Source organism: Myodes glareolus, chromosome 12 (assembly GCF_982192425.1).
Source record: "Myodes glareolus chromosome 12, mMyoGla1.1, whole genome shotgun sequence".
Taxonomy (NCBI): Eukaryota; Metazoa; Chordata; class Mammalia; order Rodentia; family Cricetidae; genus Myodes; species Myodes glareolus.
This window is the reverse complement of record NC_142037.1, coordinates 64415212-64434785: the sequence shown is the minus strand read 5'-3', so window position 1 is coordinate 64434785 and position 19574 is coordinate 64415212. Positions and strand designations below refer to the sequence as shown.

At 36.8% G+C, this 19574-nt stretch overlaps 1 protein-coding gene and 1 long non-coding RNA gene across 5 annotated transcripts in view; both read right to left on the bottom strand.

Annotated features, from left to right (window-relative positions):
- Nucleotides 1–19574, bottom strand: part of Uchl3 (ubiquitin C-terminal hydrolase L3) — a 43957-nt gene that overhangs the window by 17422 nt on the left and 6961 nt on the right. For all 4 annotated transcript variants that reach the window (XM_085698249.2, XM_085698250.2, XM_085698251.2 and 1 more), the window contains 4 exons: nucleotides 14296–14424; nucleotides 10502–10658; nucleotides 10076–10161; nucleotides 8551–8598 (listed from right to left, as the gene is read on the bottom strand). In XM_085698249.2, coding sequence (XP_085554375.1) covers nucleotides 8551–8598; nucleotides 10076–10161; nucleotides 10502–10658; nucleotides 14296–14424 — 420 coding nt within the window. The remainder of the gene's footprint in view (nucleotides 1–8550; nucleotides 8599–10075; nucleotides 10162–10501; nucleotides 10659–14295; nucleotides 14425–19574) is intronic.
- LOC146892173 (uncharacterized) lies at nucleotides 6619–8538 on the bottom strand. The gene is made up of 2 exons (XR_015004755.2): nucleotides 8148–8538; nucleotides 6619–7596 (listed from the first exon to the last, which is right to left on the bottom strand). It is a non-coding gene; the product is annotated as an uncharacterized LOC146892173 (long non-coding RNA).

The following is a 19574-nucleotide window of genomic DNA, read 5'->3' as shown; positions in this document are numbered from 1 at the left end:
ACCAGGTAATTAGAATTGCTATAAAGGCTAAATTAAATTATCCAGAACTTTAAAAAGGAGGCAGAGGACATGCTTAAATGTACTTTCCTGTTAAGAACGAAATGTCTGGAAGGTGACATCCAAATTATTATAAAATGATACAATAAAATAAGTATATTTTGGCTTATAGCCAAAGCATTTTCTCATTTAAGCTTGTAATTATGTCTATAATTAAACTATAATATATAATTTCTTGAACATGAAAGACACTTAAATAATATTTTCCAAAACATATATAACATGATTACTAAAGGACTCTGGTTAGGTTAAGATTTCATGGGAATTGTGATGAGAGGTGGAGGTGGAGGGGAGTCTGAGATGAGGTCTCACTACGTTACCTAGGCTGTCTCCTGTGTGTTAAGTAAGCATTTGTTCCTGCAGCGGACTTGGGCTTGATTCCCAAGACTCACATGGTATATGTAACCATACAGAACTCCAGTTCCAGGGGTCCACTGCCTTTCAGACCGCTGCCAGTATCAATCACGCACATGATTGACATACATGCGAACAAAACACTCAAACACACTAAATAACACAATTTTTTTAGAAAAATGTTTTTTAAAAAAATTTTAATCCATTATTTTATGTACTTATTTGCTTTTCTTCTTGGTACTGGAGACTGAACTGAAAGCCTAGCTAGGCAATCTCTACCATTGTGTTACATACTCAACAGACTGGGTTTTGTTTGTTTTTAAATTTTTATTTATTTATAGAAAAGTCTTAGAGAAACTAATTGGATCTTCAGAAACGAGTGGTTACATATTGGAAATAAATACCATAAACTGAACAGAGCATATTGAATTTTTTTATAGCATAATTTGGAAGTGTTTTTTTTAAAAAGAATTTTAGCTTCTTATATCATGATTATTGCTCATTAATAAAATATTCATTTGCTTACAACTATAACAGGCTATTTTTTGGTACCTTTTAAAAAAGATTTTCTTAGTTACTTTTATTTACATGCATGTGGGTCTGTCTATACAAATGTATATCACACGAGTGCAATGCCCACAGAGGCCAAGGTAACTGATCCTCCACAGCTGGAGTTACAGCAGATAAGGGCTCTAGAAACAAAATGCTGGTCCTCTGGGAGAGTAGCAGGCGCTCTTAGCCTGAGTCACTCTGACACACAAAGTGTTCTTTTAATATTAGAATCATCGCTGAATCTTAAAATTGTACACAGAAAAACAAAAACCTCTTTAGGGATGGAGAATATAGTAAAAAAAGATTACAAATACATAATCCTCTAAAGATACACACATGTGTCTGTGTGGAGATAATATATATTCATATAAAGATTCTAAACATTAAAACCAAAATTATAATTTAATTCTAAATGAATTCGTGCAATTTCAGGTTAGATTCCAGCACAATGCACTGGATTAGAGGAAATTTTAAGCTGGAATTTAAAATAGGAAAGTGAAGTCAGACCCATGCAAGAGATAAAAACTATCCCCGTTCAGTTGACAAAGAAGTCAAAATCAGGCACAAGTTAGAAACGAAACATAAAATAGCACTACAGACTCCATGGTGTTCACAAGGGCAGCTCCTTCACCAACGGCGCTGACGCCCACGGCCTCCAGACACTCTTTCCTGGGAGTGACTCTCCACGCAGACTCAACAATTGGGTTTCTGATTTTTAATGTCACATGAAATTTGAATTTATTGTTGTCAAGCTACCTAAACTAAGTTTCGGAAATTCTTTTCATATAATTTGAGAATAGCTTCAAATACAGTTTTCACTAAGTGCAAATTCTCATTGTAACACTGCGCTGTGATCTATAAAGTCAGAACACAAGAAGAGAAAAGCCTTACTCTCTCCATGCACGTCAATCTGCTGTTATACCTCAGGCAGTCTTAGATGGAGAGAGCACATCTAGTTAGATTTGAAAGGAAGAACTGCTGACTTCAGTCTAGATGTTTCCCTTACAGAAACAGTTTGGCATTGACATTTCTAAGACAGGAGGAGAAAGGGGGAATGTACGGCCTCTGCTCAGAGACTGCAGTGGAGAAGAAACAGTGAAAGACGAGAGACCACCATGAATGCAGGAGGACGGAGGCTGGGGCCAGTGTTTCTCAGTGTGAAAAACCAACTGGAAGGAAACAGCCTCCACTTTATTCCACTGTTGTGGGAACTCCTGCAGCCAATAACCTTTACGAAACCGGCCCACTTTGGGTGTGGTCTCATGTACTATGAGTGCACAAGAAAAGCATGCGCAGTTCTTTTATCTGTTGGATTCGGTTCCCAGTTCCCAGCACACACAGAGGACTGCAGGTCACTACCCTTCGTATGAGTTTATCCCCCAGATAACTTTCAATATACTCTGCTCCAGACTATTGTGGAACTCTTTGATACTACTACACTCCACGTCTTGTCAAAATAAGGAAAATAGGTTATGGAAAGTAAAGTAAAATTTTAAAATAAGCAGAAAATTAGTTTCAAATTTTAAAAAGAACATATTTTAATTAAAGCATTTGTGTGTCTGCATGCGAGTACGGTACTCGAGGAAGTCAGAGGAGGGTTTCAGGTACGTTGGAGCTGGGGCTGCCCATGGGTCGTACACCACCTGACATGGGTGCTGGGAACCAAACTTAGTAGATGTTATTGCTGAGCCATCTCTCCAGCCTCTATAATTACAAACTTGTTGATAAAACTGGATTTACATACCTTAACTACATTTTGCTGCTTCCATTTGTCTCTTTCAAGATAATCAAGAATTTAAATTCTACATAGGAACTAAGTACTTCCTAACAGCCCTTCCTTGCCTAGCAAAGGAAAAAAGACAAGAGGTTATAAATAGCACTTTGCCTTAGGTATGCAGAAACTGACTTTGACTAAATGGAATGATTTCTACTATGCTTCAGGGCCAATGAGATGGCTCAAGAGGCACAGGCCTAATGACCTAAGTCTCATTATTCCTGGGGCCTACAGGGTGAAAGGAAAGAAGTGACTTCAAAAAGGTGACTTCTGACTTCCACACAGGACCTGGCGTACCCTCACATCATGCAGGTACACACAAAATAAAGGCAATAAGATATTCCGAAACTGTAAACGTTTTTAGTTTGCAACAAAGCCATGAACTGTATCTACTCAACTAATAAACTTGTCTACACACTTTAAACTTGTGTCCTACATTGACAATACACACTAGCTAAGTCAAAAGTCAACTATATTCTGATTGGGTCTGTCTGTAACACACACAGACACACACACACAGAGGCTGGGTCTGTCTGTAACACACACACATACACACACACAGAGAGACTGGGTCTGTCTGTAACACACACAGACACAGACACACACACACAGAGGCTGGGTCTGTCTGTAACACACACAGACACACACACACAGAGGCTGGGTCTGTCTGTTACACACACACACAGAGGCTGGGTCTGTCTGTTACTTACACACACACACAACTAAACTGCTATAATCTCTCCATCTATTGATTTAACCAAGGATTGAAAATTATATATTCTTTTCCTATTATTCTCTAACATCTAATATCTATTAGTAAGCAATCCACAGATGATTTTAAGAATACAAGAAAATATGCATAGATTATATGCAAATACTAAACCATTGTACTTAGAGGGCATATAAAATGAATAACAAATAAAAGTTAAATAAATATTTCACACAAGGAATCTGTTATCTAGAGTGTTCCTGGAACCAATCTGTCTACCAGAAATACTGAGATTCAACTGTGTGTGGTATATTCTAATTATATAAAACTATCTGTTACTATATACTTGAAATCAAAGCATTACCCAAAGATTAAATAGACTTGCTTTTAAAAGTCAACAACGCTAACAAGGCCAGATTACATTATACTTTCATTAAATATTAAATTTGATTTTGTGACTTAAATTCATTTCACAAACTTACTAAAGATCTTTTAAGAGATATTAGAAAGGAAACATTATTTCCCTCTGTCAAAAAGCAAAATTTAAAATAGAATTTAACACTGGTAACAAAATACACTATTTACATATATGAAAGAATTTAAAAATCCATTTTAAAAGGTAACATTTAAGAATTTAATACTAGCATTAGCTATGCTCAAAGTCATTAGTGGCTGAAATAAAAGACCTCTGAAGACAAAAACTATTTCTTATTCATATTTACAATGCACAGTCTCTGACACAGTATAAGCTCAATTCAGTTCCTTAGTGGCCAAGAGATGGAAGAACAATTTATGTTATGAACTGAAAACCTTAACAATGTCTATCCTTTAATTACACCTAAGAGAAACTTCTTTGGAAGAATCTACAATGAACACTTAGGTAAAAAAAATGATATTTAATAAAGTCTATATTTACTTTGAAAAACTAAAAATATAAACATCAAAATTGAGGAACTGGAAAGTAATTTGATTTACTCGCCTGAAAGTATGCAAAGAATTATTTCTGAAAAAGTTTTGAATAAGAAAATATTCATACTAAGATATGAAGAAAAGCTCCTTTTTCTTAACTGTTTAGATTATGCTAAAAGGTTGAAATTAAGTATGTAACTAAATGCTAAATGTATTTTTGTAAACTTTTGATTTTGGCATGTTTATTTAAAAGCATAAAAAAATAATATGCTTTTGTAAGCTAAAAAAATAAAAATAATTACATGGAGGTTCTTTGGCAAACGACATGAAAATAGTCGGAAGGCAAAGTACACTTGGATTTTTCTTTCTTGTCTCCACGTATAACTTGCAGACTTTTTTCATTACCGCACTGCGGACTATTCATTTACAAATAACAATACTCATGTCATCAAAAGCATCATTTTTCCTCTCTTTCTGTTTTTTTTTATTATTGAGTTAGATATTTTTCTCCACTCCCTCCTTTCCTCCCTGCTCCCTTTCGCCCCCATCCTCTTCAACTCTCTCCCATGGTCCTCATGCTTCCAATTTACTCAGAAGATCTTGTCTTTTTCCCCTTACCATGTCTATCAGTGTTGGGAGCTGTGAACCCCCAGATCCTGAATTTCTGGTAAACAACTTGTAATGCCTGCAGCTGCTCTGAGCACAAGACCCGCAGGAGTTCCTGATGGCAGGGGAATGGTTTCTGGTGCATTTGGCTGGGGCATGGCTATCCCTATATAAGCTGGCCGTGGACACAATAAAGGGGGCATTCTTGGATCATTCCTGTGTGTGCTAGGTTATAAAATAAGTCCAAATATGGTATTGGGCTGATGATCATACTAGAACTGAAGTTCTATTACAAAATTTCTACTATTTGATAGTGTCCTGACAAGTTTTTTGGGGTTTTTGTTTTTGTTTTAATCAAGTTTTGTTTTAATCAAGTTGAAGAATAACTTCAACTGAGAAAATGCCTCTATCTACTGGACTTGTAGTTAGTCAAGCCTGCACAGCATGTTCTTCATTAACGATTAATGTGTAAGGGCCTAGTCCACTGTGGGTGGTGTTATCACAGGGAAGGTGGTCCTGGGTTGTATAAGCAAGCAAGCAGACTGAGCAAACCACGGGAAGCAAACCAATCAGCAATATTCATGATCTTTCCTTTAGTCCCCGCCTCCAGATTCCTGCCCTACTTCCTGCTCCGACTTACCTTCATGATGGACTGCAAGTTGTGAAGGTAAAATAAACCCTTTCCTCCCAAGTTGCTTTTAATCAGTGACTTTATCATAGCAACACAAAGTAAAGTAAAACAAGCAGGTCATAGGATGGTATAACCAGACCATACAAAGAAGGAGACACCAAATACACTCATACTCATTCTCATTCTCATTCTCTCTTGCTCTCTCCTCCATCATTCCCTCTACCTTCGTCAACTCGCAAAATGCACACAAAGCTATCAGCAAGCCTAGGAGAGTTGTCTGACAGCACCTTTATCTCAGACTTTCAGCATCCAAAACTGGGAAGGAAAAAGTTTCTGCTGTTTAAGCCATTCAACTACACTTTTGTGGTAACCCAAGCAAACTAATTTGGGTTGGAAGACCTAGGTCTCTCGTAGGAAATGACAAAAGCAGTGACAAAAAATATAAACAGGAAGAGCAATACTGTAATAATTACTAGGAGCTACTAGTAATCATCTTGTAATATTCAAATCAGCCCCGCAAAACAAGGAACCAAACTATATAAAAATGTTATATATGTTCTAGTGAAAATGTTTACTGTAGAACTCCAAAAAACTAAGATTTTTGTCTTTTGTTCCATTGTTTATCCCTAGCTAGTCTGGAGCTTGCTATGTAGATCTGGCTGGATTAGAACTCTGAGATTCTCCTGCTCCTGCCTCCCATAAGTGCTGAGATTAAAGGTGTGTGTCTGACTGTTTGCACCATAAGCAAGTAGTACCCACAGAGAGCAGAGGAGGGCTCAGACAACCTGGAACTTTAGGAACAAGCCCGTGACCTAACTGCTGTGGGTCTGGAAGAACAGTAAGTGCTCTTCCTGGTAAGTGCTGATATTCCTGCCTCAGTCTTCTAAGTGCTAAAATTGTATGCTTCCACTTCCACATTTGGCTTGAAAAAAATACATTTTTAATAGCTAAAAAGGAATATGAAAATAAATAAATGCAAAATATTGAAGTCACATGAAAGAGAGCATAGAATAGATAAAACATATCCAGAATATAAGAAGTGCTTTATTTAGAGGGACACATTGAAGCTAATTTGAAAGTTAAGTAGAAATCAGAAATGCAGATTTTAAGAGAAGAAATGTTTTCATAAAGAGAAATTATAAGAAAAATATCAGTAAAATAAGAGATTGGTAGAGAGAAATATTTTCAGAAAAATAGCCAAAGCAGTAGGGGTTAGAAGAAGCCTTAAAGAGGCTGAAACTGACACAGAAACTTGAGGAATGGCCCTCAAACTATTTTTTCAACTCAGTATGTGTTAGAGTCATTACACACATAAACAACATATCTCTAACAGTGAGTGTGACTGTGAGATATGAGAAAGTAGTAAGGCGATTAACTTCATTGGGAGAAAGGCCTGAGAAGCCTCTAAAAACTGCTGCATTCCTCCCACTCCACCTTTGAGAGCCACTGCAGTAGGAAAACAAAAGTTTGAGTCTCCAATTGAATTACATTTCAGGAAATATAATGGAGTTAAAACTGTAGGAAAATAAAGGGCAGAAAAGAAGGCACGTATAATAACCTCGAACAAGGACAACACACTCTAAAATGTCAGCAGATCATTCCCGTGACTGCCAACTGGCATCCACGATCACAAAGGACAATGGAGTGTCAGCCTGAACGAAAACAGATGTGACTATCATTCAGGTACTAAAGCCACAACTTGGATGAAGACCCAGAAAGGACATGAAAGAAGGCACCACGAGGCAAATATTCCGGAAGTACAATAATCTTATATTGATCCAACTCATCCCCAGTTATCTTAATGCCAAAACAACATTGCAACCAAAACGCTCTTAGGATCCAGTAAGCGTGTAAACAAGAGGAGCACTGAATATCCAGGTCACCTCCTACTGTAAACTGAGGAAAACTCAAGTCTGCAACTTTGAAAGAGATGGAGAGCAGCTTAGAAGGGACAATTACAAGGACTCCTAGTGCTCCAACTAGTCAAACACCCAGTCATGCAGTCTGAAAGAAGAATAATTATAGTTATATCACAGTATCAAAGTATTTTCACCTTTAAAAAAGAGGTTTAATAATAATCTAAAAATCAACTTCTTAATTATGTAATTTTTCCAAGTATTTTTAAAGCCAATAAGCAATATCATCCTACATATGAAAATGTGACTTTTCTGGTTTTTAATATACATTAACTGTATAAAACAACGAGTTTTATTATGACATTTTCATAATAGACCTTCATATAACACACTTTATCACGTTCTCCCTTGCTGTCCTCTTTTTGCACCCACGTCTTCTCCCTTCCACTGGTTCCCTTCTTTCAAAACAATCACCTCTCTAAAAGGTGTGATTTCAAGACACATATGAAGAAAATGTACACTATCCTGGTGCCAACCAAATTAATAAAACTCCTTTCATTCTGACTGAATCTTTTCTGGCGAAGTTCCTTCGAGAGTAAGGGCGTGAGAAGAGTAGAGAAGACGTGGAATGGAGAAGTGAGGAAAGGAAACAGGCAAGAGTGATCAGAGTGACCCAGCAGGACTTGCTGCAGTGCAAACCTGAAGACCACCATGGTGAAGCAGAACAAAGTCCCTGAGCACCTCTTCCTTCTCTTTGTCCTGGGAGTGAGACGTGACAGTGATGCCCAAAGACCATACATAAAAACTGGTGTATGTGGAAGTCGGGAAGAAGCAGACCACCTGCTGAGTAAAACAAAGAACGCACAATCTGCAACCTGCGAAAGGATCCGGCAATGTGGACCAGACATCCATGTAGCATGTTAGCAGCCTGGAAAAAAAACATTTCTTTTGCTATCACTCTGACTACTGCTGTTGCATAAGCAAATTCTAAGGAAAAACAAAAAGAAAACCTGAATAGTCAAATGCTTTTCCAAAACCACAAGTTCTCCAATATAAGGTCAAATTTACACACAGCAACATTTTTAAAAGAAATGTGAAATACCTCAGTCTGACCTTCATGTGCACTGGTCTCATGAGTAACTCGAATAGCCTGTAACAAGAATATAAACTGTTTACAAAACATAAAACAACTATATCCAACTTTTAAATGAAACAAAGCTCAACTTTTCCCATCTAAAATCCTGTAATGGGGCAGGAAACTGGAAGAACTTTAGGGGCAGTTTAGCACTACGCCTTTCAGAACTGTATCTAGGTAAGCAAATCACTGCTGTCCCTTTGACTCACAAATCTCTTAAGCTTTGGGAAACCGACTAGCTCACAGTTTCTAACTTGCACAGTGCAAGTAGACGGTCATTTAGCTTCCTTAAATGTTAGAGGCCACACTTAACACTTTATTCCCTTGAGCCTGGAATAAAGTGGGCAGCTCACAGAAACTGAAGAAGCTGATTTTATCTGTCTCTCCAAGGTGCATGCTCCTGCAGCTCTGGCTGAATTTATGCTTAGTCATGCATTTCAGTCAGCAATTAAATAACATGGTGCAAAAGGCATGCGTTTATGAGAAGCTAGGAAATTCAGCTATCTGAACTTTAAAATGCTCTAATCATACCCACTATTATCAAAGATGCAGAAAAATGGGCACAATAGAAAATCAGGGGTGAAAGTATAACTTATGTTTAGCAATTAGGTGATAAGTATTAAAGCCATAAAGACATGCAAACTGATCAGCAATTTCTCTTCTAGGGGTTACTATGTTGATATATTAATGTATGTGATTATATGAAATTAAGGATGGTTTGAAAACCTCAGACACAATAATACACATTTGCAATAATTTTAAATAGTGAAGAAAGAAGGAAAACTATTAGATTTGAAACATCATTTTACTGATTAAATATACTATACAATGGAAAGCTACTCAGCCATTAGAATAATAATGTTAAACATATACTTACTGGTGTTAATACGTTTGTGATAAGTGAAAAAAGCAAGTTATAAAACAGTATTACAGTGTGATCAATTTTTTTAAAAATTGTGTATATACATCTATGTTCCCTATAAAAATATCAAGGATAGCTACTGTTCACTGGTGGAATTATTGGCAACTGTTATGTTATTTTACTTTTATGCAAAATAAAGATTTCTTATGAAACTTCAAGCAACTAAAGTATTTTGGAACACTAAACACAATGATAAATGTACACCATATTGTTTTTCTAATTTCAAAGAACATGATCTATTGATATTACTAAAAGGCAAAAAGTCTCTGGAAAAATAAGAATTTCAGAACTAATAAATGTTTAGAATAATCATTTCAAACTAGATTAGAGAGTACAGCTATTAATTTGCAAGCTATATTTGTTTGTTCATTCTACCCCGGACACAGAACTAACTGCCAACCGGACAATATTATAGCTATATCATGGACGATTACCTGGAAAACAAAAGCCCTTGAAATGGATATGACAAACGATGTTCCCCAAACTATAGTTTCAAGACATCCACTAAACAGAACCTATAATCCTGTAACGCTGCCCACGGATGGGTCAAGACAGAAAGAAGGTACTGACGTCATAGTTCTCCAGGTACTTGGCTCTTTCTTCAGGGCTCATTGACACAGACTCCTCCAGGAATTTTTTCAAGGTTGATCCAGATTCTGAGAATGTCAAAAATGATTAAAAATTTAAGTTTAACTACAGAAAAAAATTAACAACAGAAGTAGTACAGTATTTTCTTAGGTAGAAATCCTTTAACTGGTAAGTTAAGAATCTAAGATTCTTGGGATAAATAACTAAGTTCAATGAATGTATTTTGCTCAACCTGTTCATCAACAATATATAAAAAAAAAAGGAAGGATTAACATTGCTCCTGGCTCTGTGTCTATTCCCATAACAAAAGAAGAGAGGCACTGCTTTCTAGTTTGAGAGAGTCAGGGCACCCCCTACTGTCGAATAAGTTAACACATCTGCAGAGAAACCTGAACAGAAAAGATTTACCAAAGTTCATCTTGTCCTTGTTGTTTGCAATGGCGTGGATTAACCCTATTGTCCCGCAGGCGTTGCTGATGGTTTGCTTCATGAAATATACTGATGACGTAACATCTTGTCCTTGAGATTTTATTTTTTCTTCCTCTTCTGTCCTGAACACTTCATACTAGTGGGGAAAAAGTCAAAAGTCCACATGCAAAACCACACACTGAAAAGAACACTCAAGTTTGTAAAGGAAAGGCTATGGATGGTGAGATTTAGAACAAAATAAGAAAAGATTTAAAGTTAAGATTGTCATCTACCAGACTGACAAAGAGAATGGCAACAGTCACTGTGTCGGTAAAAGCATGAGAGAAAGACAGCCTTGCATTATTATTTCACTCATTGCTTGCTTTCAGACAGGTTGCTCTGGAACATCTGAGTTCAAATGATTCCCCTGCCTCAGCCTTCCAAGTAGCATGAACTGCAGGCATATTCCATGGCACTCAGTTTCATTGTTAAAGTCATGGGCACAACCATACTACGAGGGACACAGCAATCTGCATTAACACTTCCCACAACATCTAACATATAACAAACAATTACCTTTGCAACAGCTTGGTTTAAAATATAACATTTAAATGTACAATCAGCGTTGAGAGTATAATTCCACAGTAGCGCTGGCCTAGCATGCACGAAGTCCTAGGTTAAATCCCCAGCAACACAGACACACAGACACATAGACTGAATAAAACGATTAAGTATATCTACATATTTTACGTTAAAAACTGAGTGAGAAGGAGAAAGGGAAGCAGAAAGAGTACTCCTTCTGCTAACTGAGCTTCCAAGAGTAGAGGTAAATAAACTGCAGACCACACAGTTAAACCTGTCCACTCCTGTTTCCATAAATAAAATTTTATTAATGTGCCGATATGACTGTCTGTCCATAGTTAAATTGAGACCTTGATGCCTACAATAAAGCCAAACATTTTATCATTTGGTCTTTTACAGAAGTCTTTCCCAGGGTCTTTTTTGATTAGCAAAATAAAGGATACAAATGACATCTATAGAAAACCCAGAGCTTAAAAAGTGACTCTAGGGCCTGGAGAAATGGCTCAGAAGTTAAGAGCACTTCCCGTTCTTCCAGAGTCCTGGGTTTGACTCAAGAGAGCCCACGTGATGACTCACAGTGGCTGTAACTCCAGCTCCAGAAGTCTGAATGTTCACTTCTGGCTTCCTTGGTCACTGCGCATGCATGCACACATAAAATAAAAATAAATCTAAAAAATAATAAGTAAGTACTTCTAAGAACAAATGCACCTAATCCATTTGTTAATGTATTAAAATACACTGCTTAAAAATTTTTAAATATACTTTTAAATCAAACTTTTAAGCAACATCTTCAGAATGTGTCAACAATAATTTATTCATTTAAACTGATTTTTAAAAAGAAAGTTCAGGACATCAAGGTCTCAATGTTAAAATGCTATGTAGTTCTAACATTTAGTTTGCTGTTTAATATTAATGCTGACAAAGCAAAATAAAGCCTGGTCACGTCTAAAGATCTATTATTAAGGGGGAAAAGCGTAAATGATATAAGGTATAAGAAGAGCAAAAAAAACCACCAAGGAAAGGGAAAAAACAGTAAATAACCAAGTACAAAAGCACAAATATCACAGAGAAATATATAAAACATATAACCTCTTTACCTATAATCCACTTGCTGGTAAGTAAGAATAAGAACACACTTGAAACAACATTACTGACTTCATAGAAATGTACTCAAGTACCCGGGACATTTCTGTTGGTATTTGTATGAGTATTTTCAACTCCCTACTAAATTTCTAAACTAACAATCACAAGACTCAAATACTTAGTTTTTCCTAAATACTTGTAATATGAAATGAAATGTGGAGCTACCAAGTTATTAGAGATAGCAGAAAGTGGTAAATACTGTTTGTGTAAGTATATACACATATTAATATAAATCACCTACCTTTATAAGTATAAATACTTTAAAATTGTGTGTGGAAGGTGTTGTTGTTTGTTGGCTGTTTTTCTTTTTGTTTTCCCCTTTCACTTTGGTGGTGCTGGCAATTAAAGCTGTTTTCTTGCTAGTAATAAGTCACTGGTTTGATTAGAATTATATGCTTTTTAAGTGCTAATGACTCACTAAAGGAAGAAGATTGTATCTAATTTATTTTTTGCCAAAAAAAAAGTAGATCATGGAAATCACTAGTTTCAGAAATCTGATTCAAACAGCTCATGTTGCCCCATCTGGGGTCACTGCATTTTGACCTCATATCGTATCAGCTAAGAAAGCCCAGCTATGTCAAGCATGCTGACACAGGCCTATAAAGCCAGCATTTTGTGTCAGCATAACAATGTATCCCAGATGTAATCTGGGATCAAGCATCAAGAAGCCAAGGCAGGTTTACAAGATCGAGGCTAACTAGGATCCTATTTGAAAATAAAAACAAAACCCCTACAACATAAAATTTAAGAAGCCTAAGCTATCAACAAGTGACTTCTTTTTTCTCTTTCAATTGTTTTAAAGTACTCATTACTTCTGGAGTCTAAGGAGAGATCCCTACTGCTTATTAAGTAATCAAAAAAAGGTGAAAAGAACACCGGACTGGAAAGTAATATTTTGTCCTTTCTCTCCTACAAGTTTCAGATTAAGCAAAAAACCCAACCACTAAATTTGTTTGATCTAAAACTAGATAATTTACACAACTCCTATAAAGACCAGATGTGCAGTGCACACTTTATTGCACCACTCTGGAGGCAGAAGCAAGGAATCTCTGTGAGTTCAAGGCCAGTCTGTTTTACACAGAGCATTCTAAGTCAGCCAGGGGAGGGAGCAAACTTGCTATATTATTTATCCTCAAGGACAACTAATGGACGTCTGTCACCAAGAAGCAGGCTGCTGCATGTTGGTGATCAGGCAGATCTGTCCTCGGAGCAACACGACTTGCGCTTGCACCTACCAACTCATCCACATGTCCGCACTGTCACAAGCACTGCTCCATTTCCGGAAGGTTTGAGCTCATCCTACTGCTCCTAGTCTAAAGTCAGAAGGGAGGACTACGAGGATGTCCTAACTGCACACAGCATCCCAACTCCGCTCCATGAACACTGAAACGGAGACCTAAGATACCTACTTATCACGCCCAATACATTCTCTCAATTAAACCGTACCTAAGTTTAGCAATGGTCCCCAAATCAAGTTTGTATTGAAAATAATGGATACACACCATCAGTTTCCCCTACCTCCTTAAAATAAACAAAGGTCTGTTTTTATAATCACAATCAAGATTGTTTATATGCTTTACAAGTTGCAATCCTGAATATTCTTTATTAATATGTTTTATAATAAATATTTAAATATTTACTTAAAATTTCAAAGAATAGGCCAGGCAGTAGTAGTGCTCACCTTTAATCCCAGCACTTGGGAGGCAGAGAAAGGCAGCTCTCTGTGAGTTCGAGGCCAGTCTGGTCTACAGAGTGAGTTCCAGGATAGCTGGAACTGTTACACAGAGAAACCCTGTCTTAGGGGGAAAAAAAAAATCAAAGAATATTCATGAAAATGGTATTAAGTGCTGCACCAAACCAAAGCTGAAGCAAGCTAACCATATCTTCTAAGGGAAAACAGCTAAAGGTAAAAGAGCAACTCAGAGCTTTACTGTCAATCTATAATCTAAATCTTTTACTTTAATAGCACATTAGTATTTCCTTATGATGATATGCAGCAAAGGCATCATTTGTTTTTTGAGATTATGTCTCAACACGATATCAAAAACTGTATCTTGCTTTACAATTACCTTCTCTGTAATAGGGAAGAGGAGTAACACTGCACACACTGGTCTTGGTACCATGCTGAGAAGTTCAGGCTCCATCCCGTACACATCAACAAACTGCCAGTTAGGATGCAGGCCTAACTGTTTGAGAAACTATTAAAAGAAAAAGCAGCAAAGGTTAAGGGGTAAATGAAAACCTGTGGAATTTAACAGGGAAATATCAACAAGTGTGTGCACCACAGATCTAGTATATAGAAAGGACTGTTATCAGTATACTTATGTTCAGTAAGAATGGAGAAGGCGGCACTTTCAAACACAGAATGTACACCATAAATACATATAATCCTTATTTGTCAAGTATACCATAGTCTGAGAAATGAGGAACATCGCAAAGCAAGTCTGTGATGAACAGAATAGGACAAGAGCAATGTATATCACATAGCAGTTAAAACTCATAACATATTAAACAAACCTGTTTTCGAATCTATTACTTTGGTACTGAATATGATAGCCAGGACTTCACAAAATCCATACAAGTCACCTTAAAAACTTAATTCCAGACTTTAAAATGCATCAATTAAACAATGAATTATTTTACTTCAACAGTTTATCCTGATACCAAAAAATAACTCCTGTAGTTTGAAGACAGATAGCTCAGTATTTTATCAAGCAAAAAGCAAAAAGTAACACAGTGCACATTGCACAGACACACATGCAGGCAAACACTTGGAGAAATAAACAAACAAGCAAATAAATAAATAAATAGAAATGCAGAAAAGGACCTCTCGTGGGTATTGCATTCACCTCTCCATCAAGCTGCATGGTCTAGAACCAGAGAGAGCAAGGACCTTTCCACTATGACCATTCTTCAACACATTATTAATGATTTCAAGGCTTGGTAAAGTTCATAGGCACATTTGAAAAGGTTTCTATTTGCCTCCATTTTCTCCAGATTTACTGTTCTAGGCCAGTCTTAATATTCAATTCTACTTAGAAACCAAAAAAGAAAAAGATTTAAAAAAGAAAAAGATTTAAAAAAGAAAAAAAGGTTCAGTGTTAAGGGAAGAAATTCTTATTGTTTCCCATTGCTATGTTGGCGTACAAAGGAGTTCCACAATAGCCCGGAATGGAGTATAACAAAGGCTTATTTATTTGGGGATAAACTCACAGTAGCGATCCACAGTCCTCTGCATGCACTGGGAACTGGACCCAAATCCAGCAGCTAAGAGGCTCATGAACACCTTTTGTCTGCATTTATAGTACACGAGACCACGCCCAAAGTATATAAAATAGCACCCACCATCTGGGGCATGGACCCACATAAGACCTAAAAAAGCCCAATAAAGCTTTAAAAAGAGGGCTTCTAGACCCACAAAAATCGGAGCCAAACACAGCTTCTTGGTAGTCACTTTTTTGTTTTGTTTTGTTTTCAGATAGGCTCATTTGTTGGTTGCAAGCAGAGGTGTGGCTTCTTTAAGAGACAGCTTCCTGGTTTGTGCTGCCGGGTTTCTGCTGACTCTTTCAGCAGGTCCTTTACTTAAACAGGGTTTGTGAGCAATGCCTAGTTGCTTAATGGTGACATAGACCTGCTGCGTTCCTGGAGTTGGGGCAGTGAGCATGGCTAGCAGAGGTGGTAAACATACCTCCGCCATGTTGGATGGGGCAGAACCAACAGGCAGGGCTGTGGAGTTGGTCCTAGTCATGCCCACTTAGCATTTTAAGGGGGTAGGGACGTTCCTGGTCAGAAAATGATTACATATACACAATAAAGACAGAGTCAGGCAAAAATAAAAGAGACAGTGTGCTTTAAAAATGTACTTAGGCTTTGGAGAAAGAGGGGAGAAAGTATAAACAGTTATAAAAAGAAGTAAATGGTTTTAAGTAATATAGAAGATTGCAGACAGAAATAGATTAAAGGAGTAAAGAAAAATAAACGACGGAAAGATGGAATATACACAAATTATGAATATTATTGTGTTTTCTTTGAATTTTTTGACGGAGAGACATTTGTTTCTGGGGACTACTAACTTAATTCAACATAAAGGTATTTGAGTTCAAATTTTAACTCTAAAGTTATGTTACTATGAAAAATAGGTTCTACTTTTGTTTCCACAGAAGATGAGAACCCGTGGATTCTGTCCACGCTAATGTGGTTTGATGGAACAAGACCCCAAAAGGTCTCCAAAAACCCTAAAAATACTTTGCCCAACAGCAGGAAGCAGTTTGGAGAAAATTGTGTGCAAATTCTCAAAATGATTGTTTATAAATGGTTGTTTTCATTTAAATGGAGATATAATATATAGAGATAAGTGCTTTACATTGGTATGGACTTTGGTCTATTGATACAAATTTAAGGTCAATTTGTTACTGTGTGTGTGTGTGTGTGTGTGTATTTCTGTTCTTGTTTAAAGTATTGTGTTTATGCAGCTCATTGAAAAATGTAACATATAATTTAAAAATTATGGATTAATAAATAGCAATTATAATAGTAAAACTTGTAGTCATGTTAGTTAGGTTTTCTAGATATACAGAGATATATTTCAGTTAGATAATATTCAACACTTCAAAGAACTACAAAATATGGCATTTAAAATGTTTTAAGAACTTAAGACTTTTCTTGACAGTAAGACATGTCTGCTTTAGGCAGCACCAAATACTTCAGAGAGGTAGATGGGGATTGAAGAAAGTCATTATGAAATTTGCCTTCAGTGTGACAAGGCTAGCCATTTGGGCAAGAAACTGCTCTTGCCTAGACTGCTTTAAAGTATGCTGTATAAAGTGGACATGCAGAACCCACAGAAACAGTGACTGCTGAACTTCCAAAAGATGGGATGGTCCTTCAGGGTTCCTGCTTCACAGAAGAAACTGCCAGACATTTTGCAAGACACAGAAAAAAGCAATTGGTAAACTTTACCAGTACAAGGCAAAACAGATCTTCAAATTTCCTGCTTCATAAAAAAGTCTGTCAGATACTATGGGCCTCTAAACTATTGGAGCTAAAGATAGATTCCCCAATGTTACAAACAAAAAACAAAAAACAAAAAAACAAAACACCTCTGGGTGACTGTCCAGGCAGAAAGAGCAAGATGTCTCTGTCAATTCTAAAACTTTGAAAGTTACTTACAATATAATTCTTGTTTATTTAGGTAATATTATATCTTTCTGGGGTCTTTAAAGAGTTAAAAACAGATATAGTTTTTCTTAGTTATGATAAAGGATAAATTAAATCTAAAACTTTAGACTCACAAAGATAGGATAAATGATATTTTCATTAATTTGCCAAATATAAATGGATTAAATATTGTAACTGTAGTTCTTGCTTGATACCTGTTTCATTATATGTAATTTTACTATGTTAAAGTTAAAAACCTTCCTTTTAATTAGACAGAAATGGAAGATGATGGGGGATGTCCTTCTGTATACGTATTGATTTTACTGGCTAATGAATAAAGCTATTTTGGCCATGGCTTAGCACAGTAAAGTCAGGCAGTAAATCTGAACAGAAATGTAGAGAGAGAGTAAGCAGAGTCAAGGAGACTCTGTGTAGCTGCCAAGGGAGACAAATGCCAGAACCTATTGGTAAGCCACAGCCTTGTGGCAATATACAGATTAATAGAAATGGGTTAAGATGTAAGAACTAGCTAGAAATATGCCTAAGTTATTGGCCAAACAGTGTTGTAATTAATATAGTTTCTGTGTGACTTTTTGGGCCTGGGCAGCCAGGAACAAATGTGCAGTCTGTTTATATTGCCAAGCACTAGACCTGGTCAAGCCAGGTGTCTCTTGAACTGAAATGAATGCATTTCAATAGATAACCTTACCATCTATATGCCTGCATGTGACGTAAGCTGGTTTACACTAAACATTCAATGTATACTCTTTTTCTTGTCAGATAAAGAAGACTGGGACTTTTAGTTCCTTATCTACAATCTGATGTTCATTAAGTCAACCTGGATAAAACTGCTCAGTCACTGTAAAGCTACACTTGTCTAGCAACTGCTTCATATCACTACCAATAAGAGCACACTAGTAGTGATTGCTATGCATGGAACAATGGAAATAAGTTAAATGAGAAATAATAGCTTAGGAACCAAAAAATAAATTTTAACAGACTGCCTAAAAATAAGACAAGATCAAATTTCTTCAACTCGAGAATAGGGAATCACTGAAAATATTTTATGTGAACGTTAAAAAAAATTGCTTCATTGTAGGTTCAATATGGACTAAGTAAAATTATCAAAAGGAGACAATGCTGGCTTTCTGAGAAAAGCGTCATTCAGGACAATAGCAACAGCCCACCAAACCAAGCAAACAAAGAAGATGCAGCATGAATTATGGAAGAGCCCTGAACACACCCATCTTCAGAAAGGGTAAGGACAAGAAAAGGACCCCAAAGACCATGACCAAAGATCCTCAAAGTGAGAGACATCAGGTGTAATGGTTTCAATGAGGATGTTCCCACAGTGGGTGGTGGTGTTTGGAGAGATTTCAGAGTGCAGTCTTGCTCTAGGAAGTATATCACTGGAAGTGGGCTTTACATGTTTACAGTCTTACCCTACATGTTTGTGACATGCTTTGTGCTTGTGGTTCAAGATGTGAGCTCTCAGTTTGCTGTTCCGGCCACTATGCTGGCATCTGCAGCTGATGTTCCCCTCCAGCAGGGACTCTTAAGCCTCTGGACGGTAAGCCAAAACAAACTCACTCTTCCTTAGTTGTCTTGGCCATGCCGTTTATCACAGCAACAGAAAGATAATTGATACAGAACAGCATGTTCAGATAGGACTTAAATTACTAAACCTTGGCCTCCGTGTTAGTAATATCAAGAAAGAGCAATTAGATTTGTGCTAGATGCCTTGAATAGAAGGACTAATGAACAATTAAAAGTTGTAAGAAAGCAAAATTTGTTCCAGTAAAAATAAATATCACATTACTAATTAAATGTTATTCTCATTGCTGTAATAAAAAAAAAACAAAAACCAAAGCTCCTTAGAAGACAAATTCTGTTCACTGAAATATTCAGGGAAGGATCCATTACCACATAAACTTCTATGGAACTTTCCAGGGCAGAAAAGCAGCTTCGGAAGCTCTACTCATTCTTTGGTATCTATGAGCTGACAGCTCCTTGCAGGCCATGAGACACTTACGACACTTCAGTCATTCTCTGCTCTCAAAGAACTTACATTTTAGTGGTAAAGAAAATGTACACACAGCTGGGCATGGTAGCACAGGCCTTCAATCCCAGCACTCAGGAGGCACAAGCAGGAGGACCTCTGAGTTTGAGGCCAGAGTCTATATAACCAGTT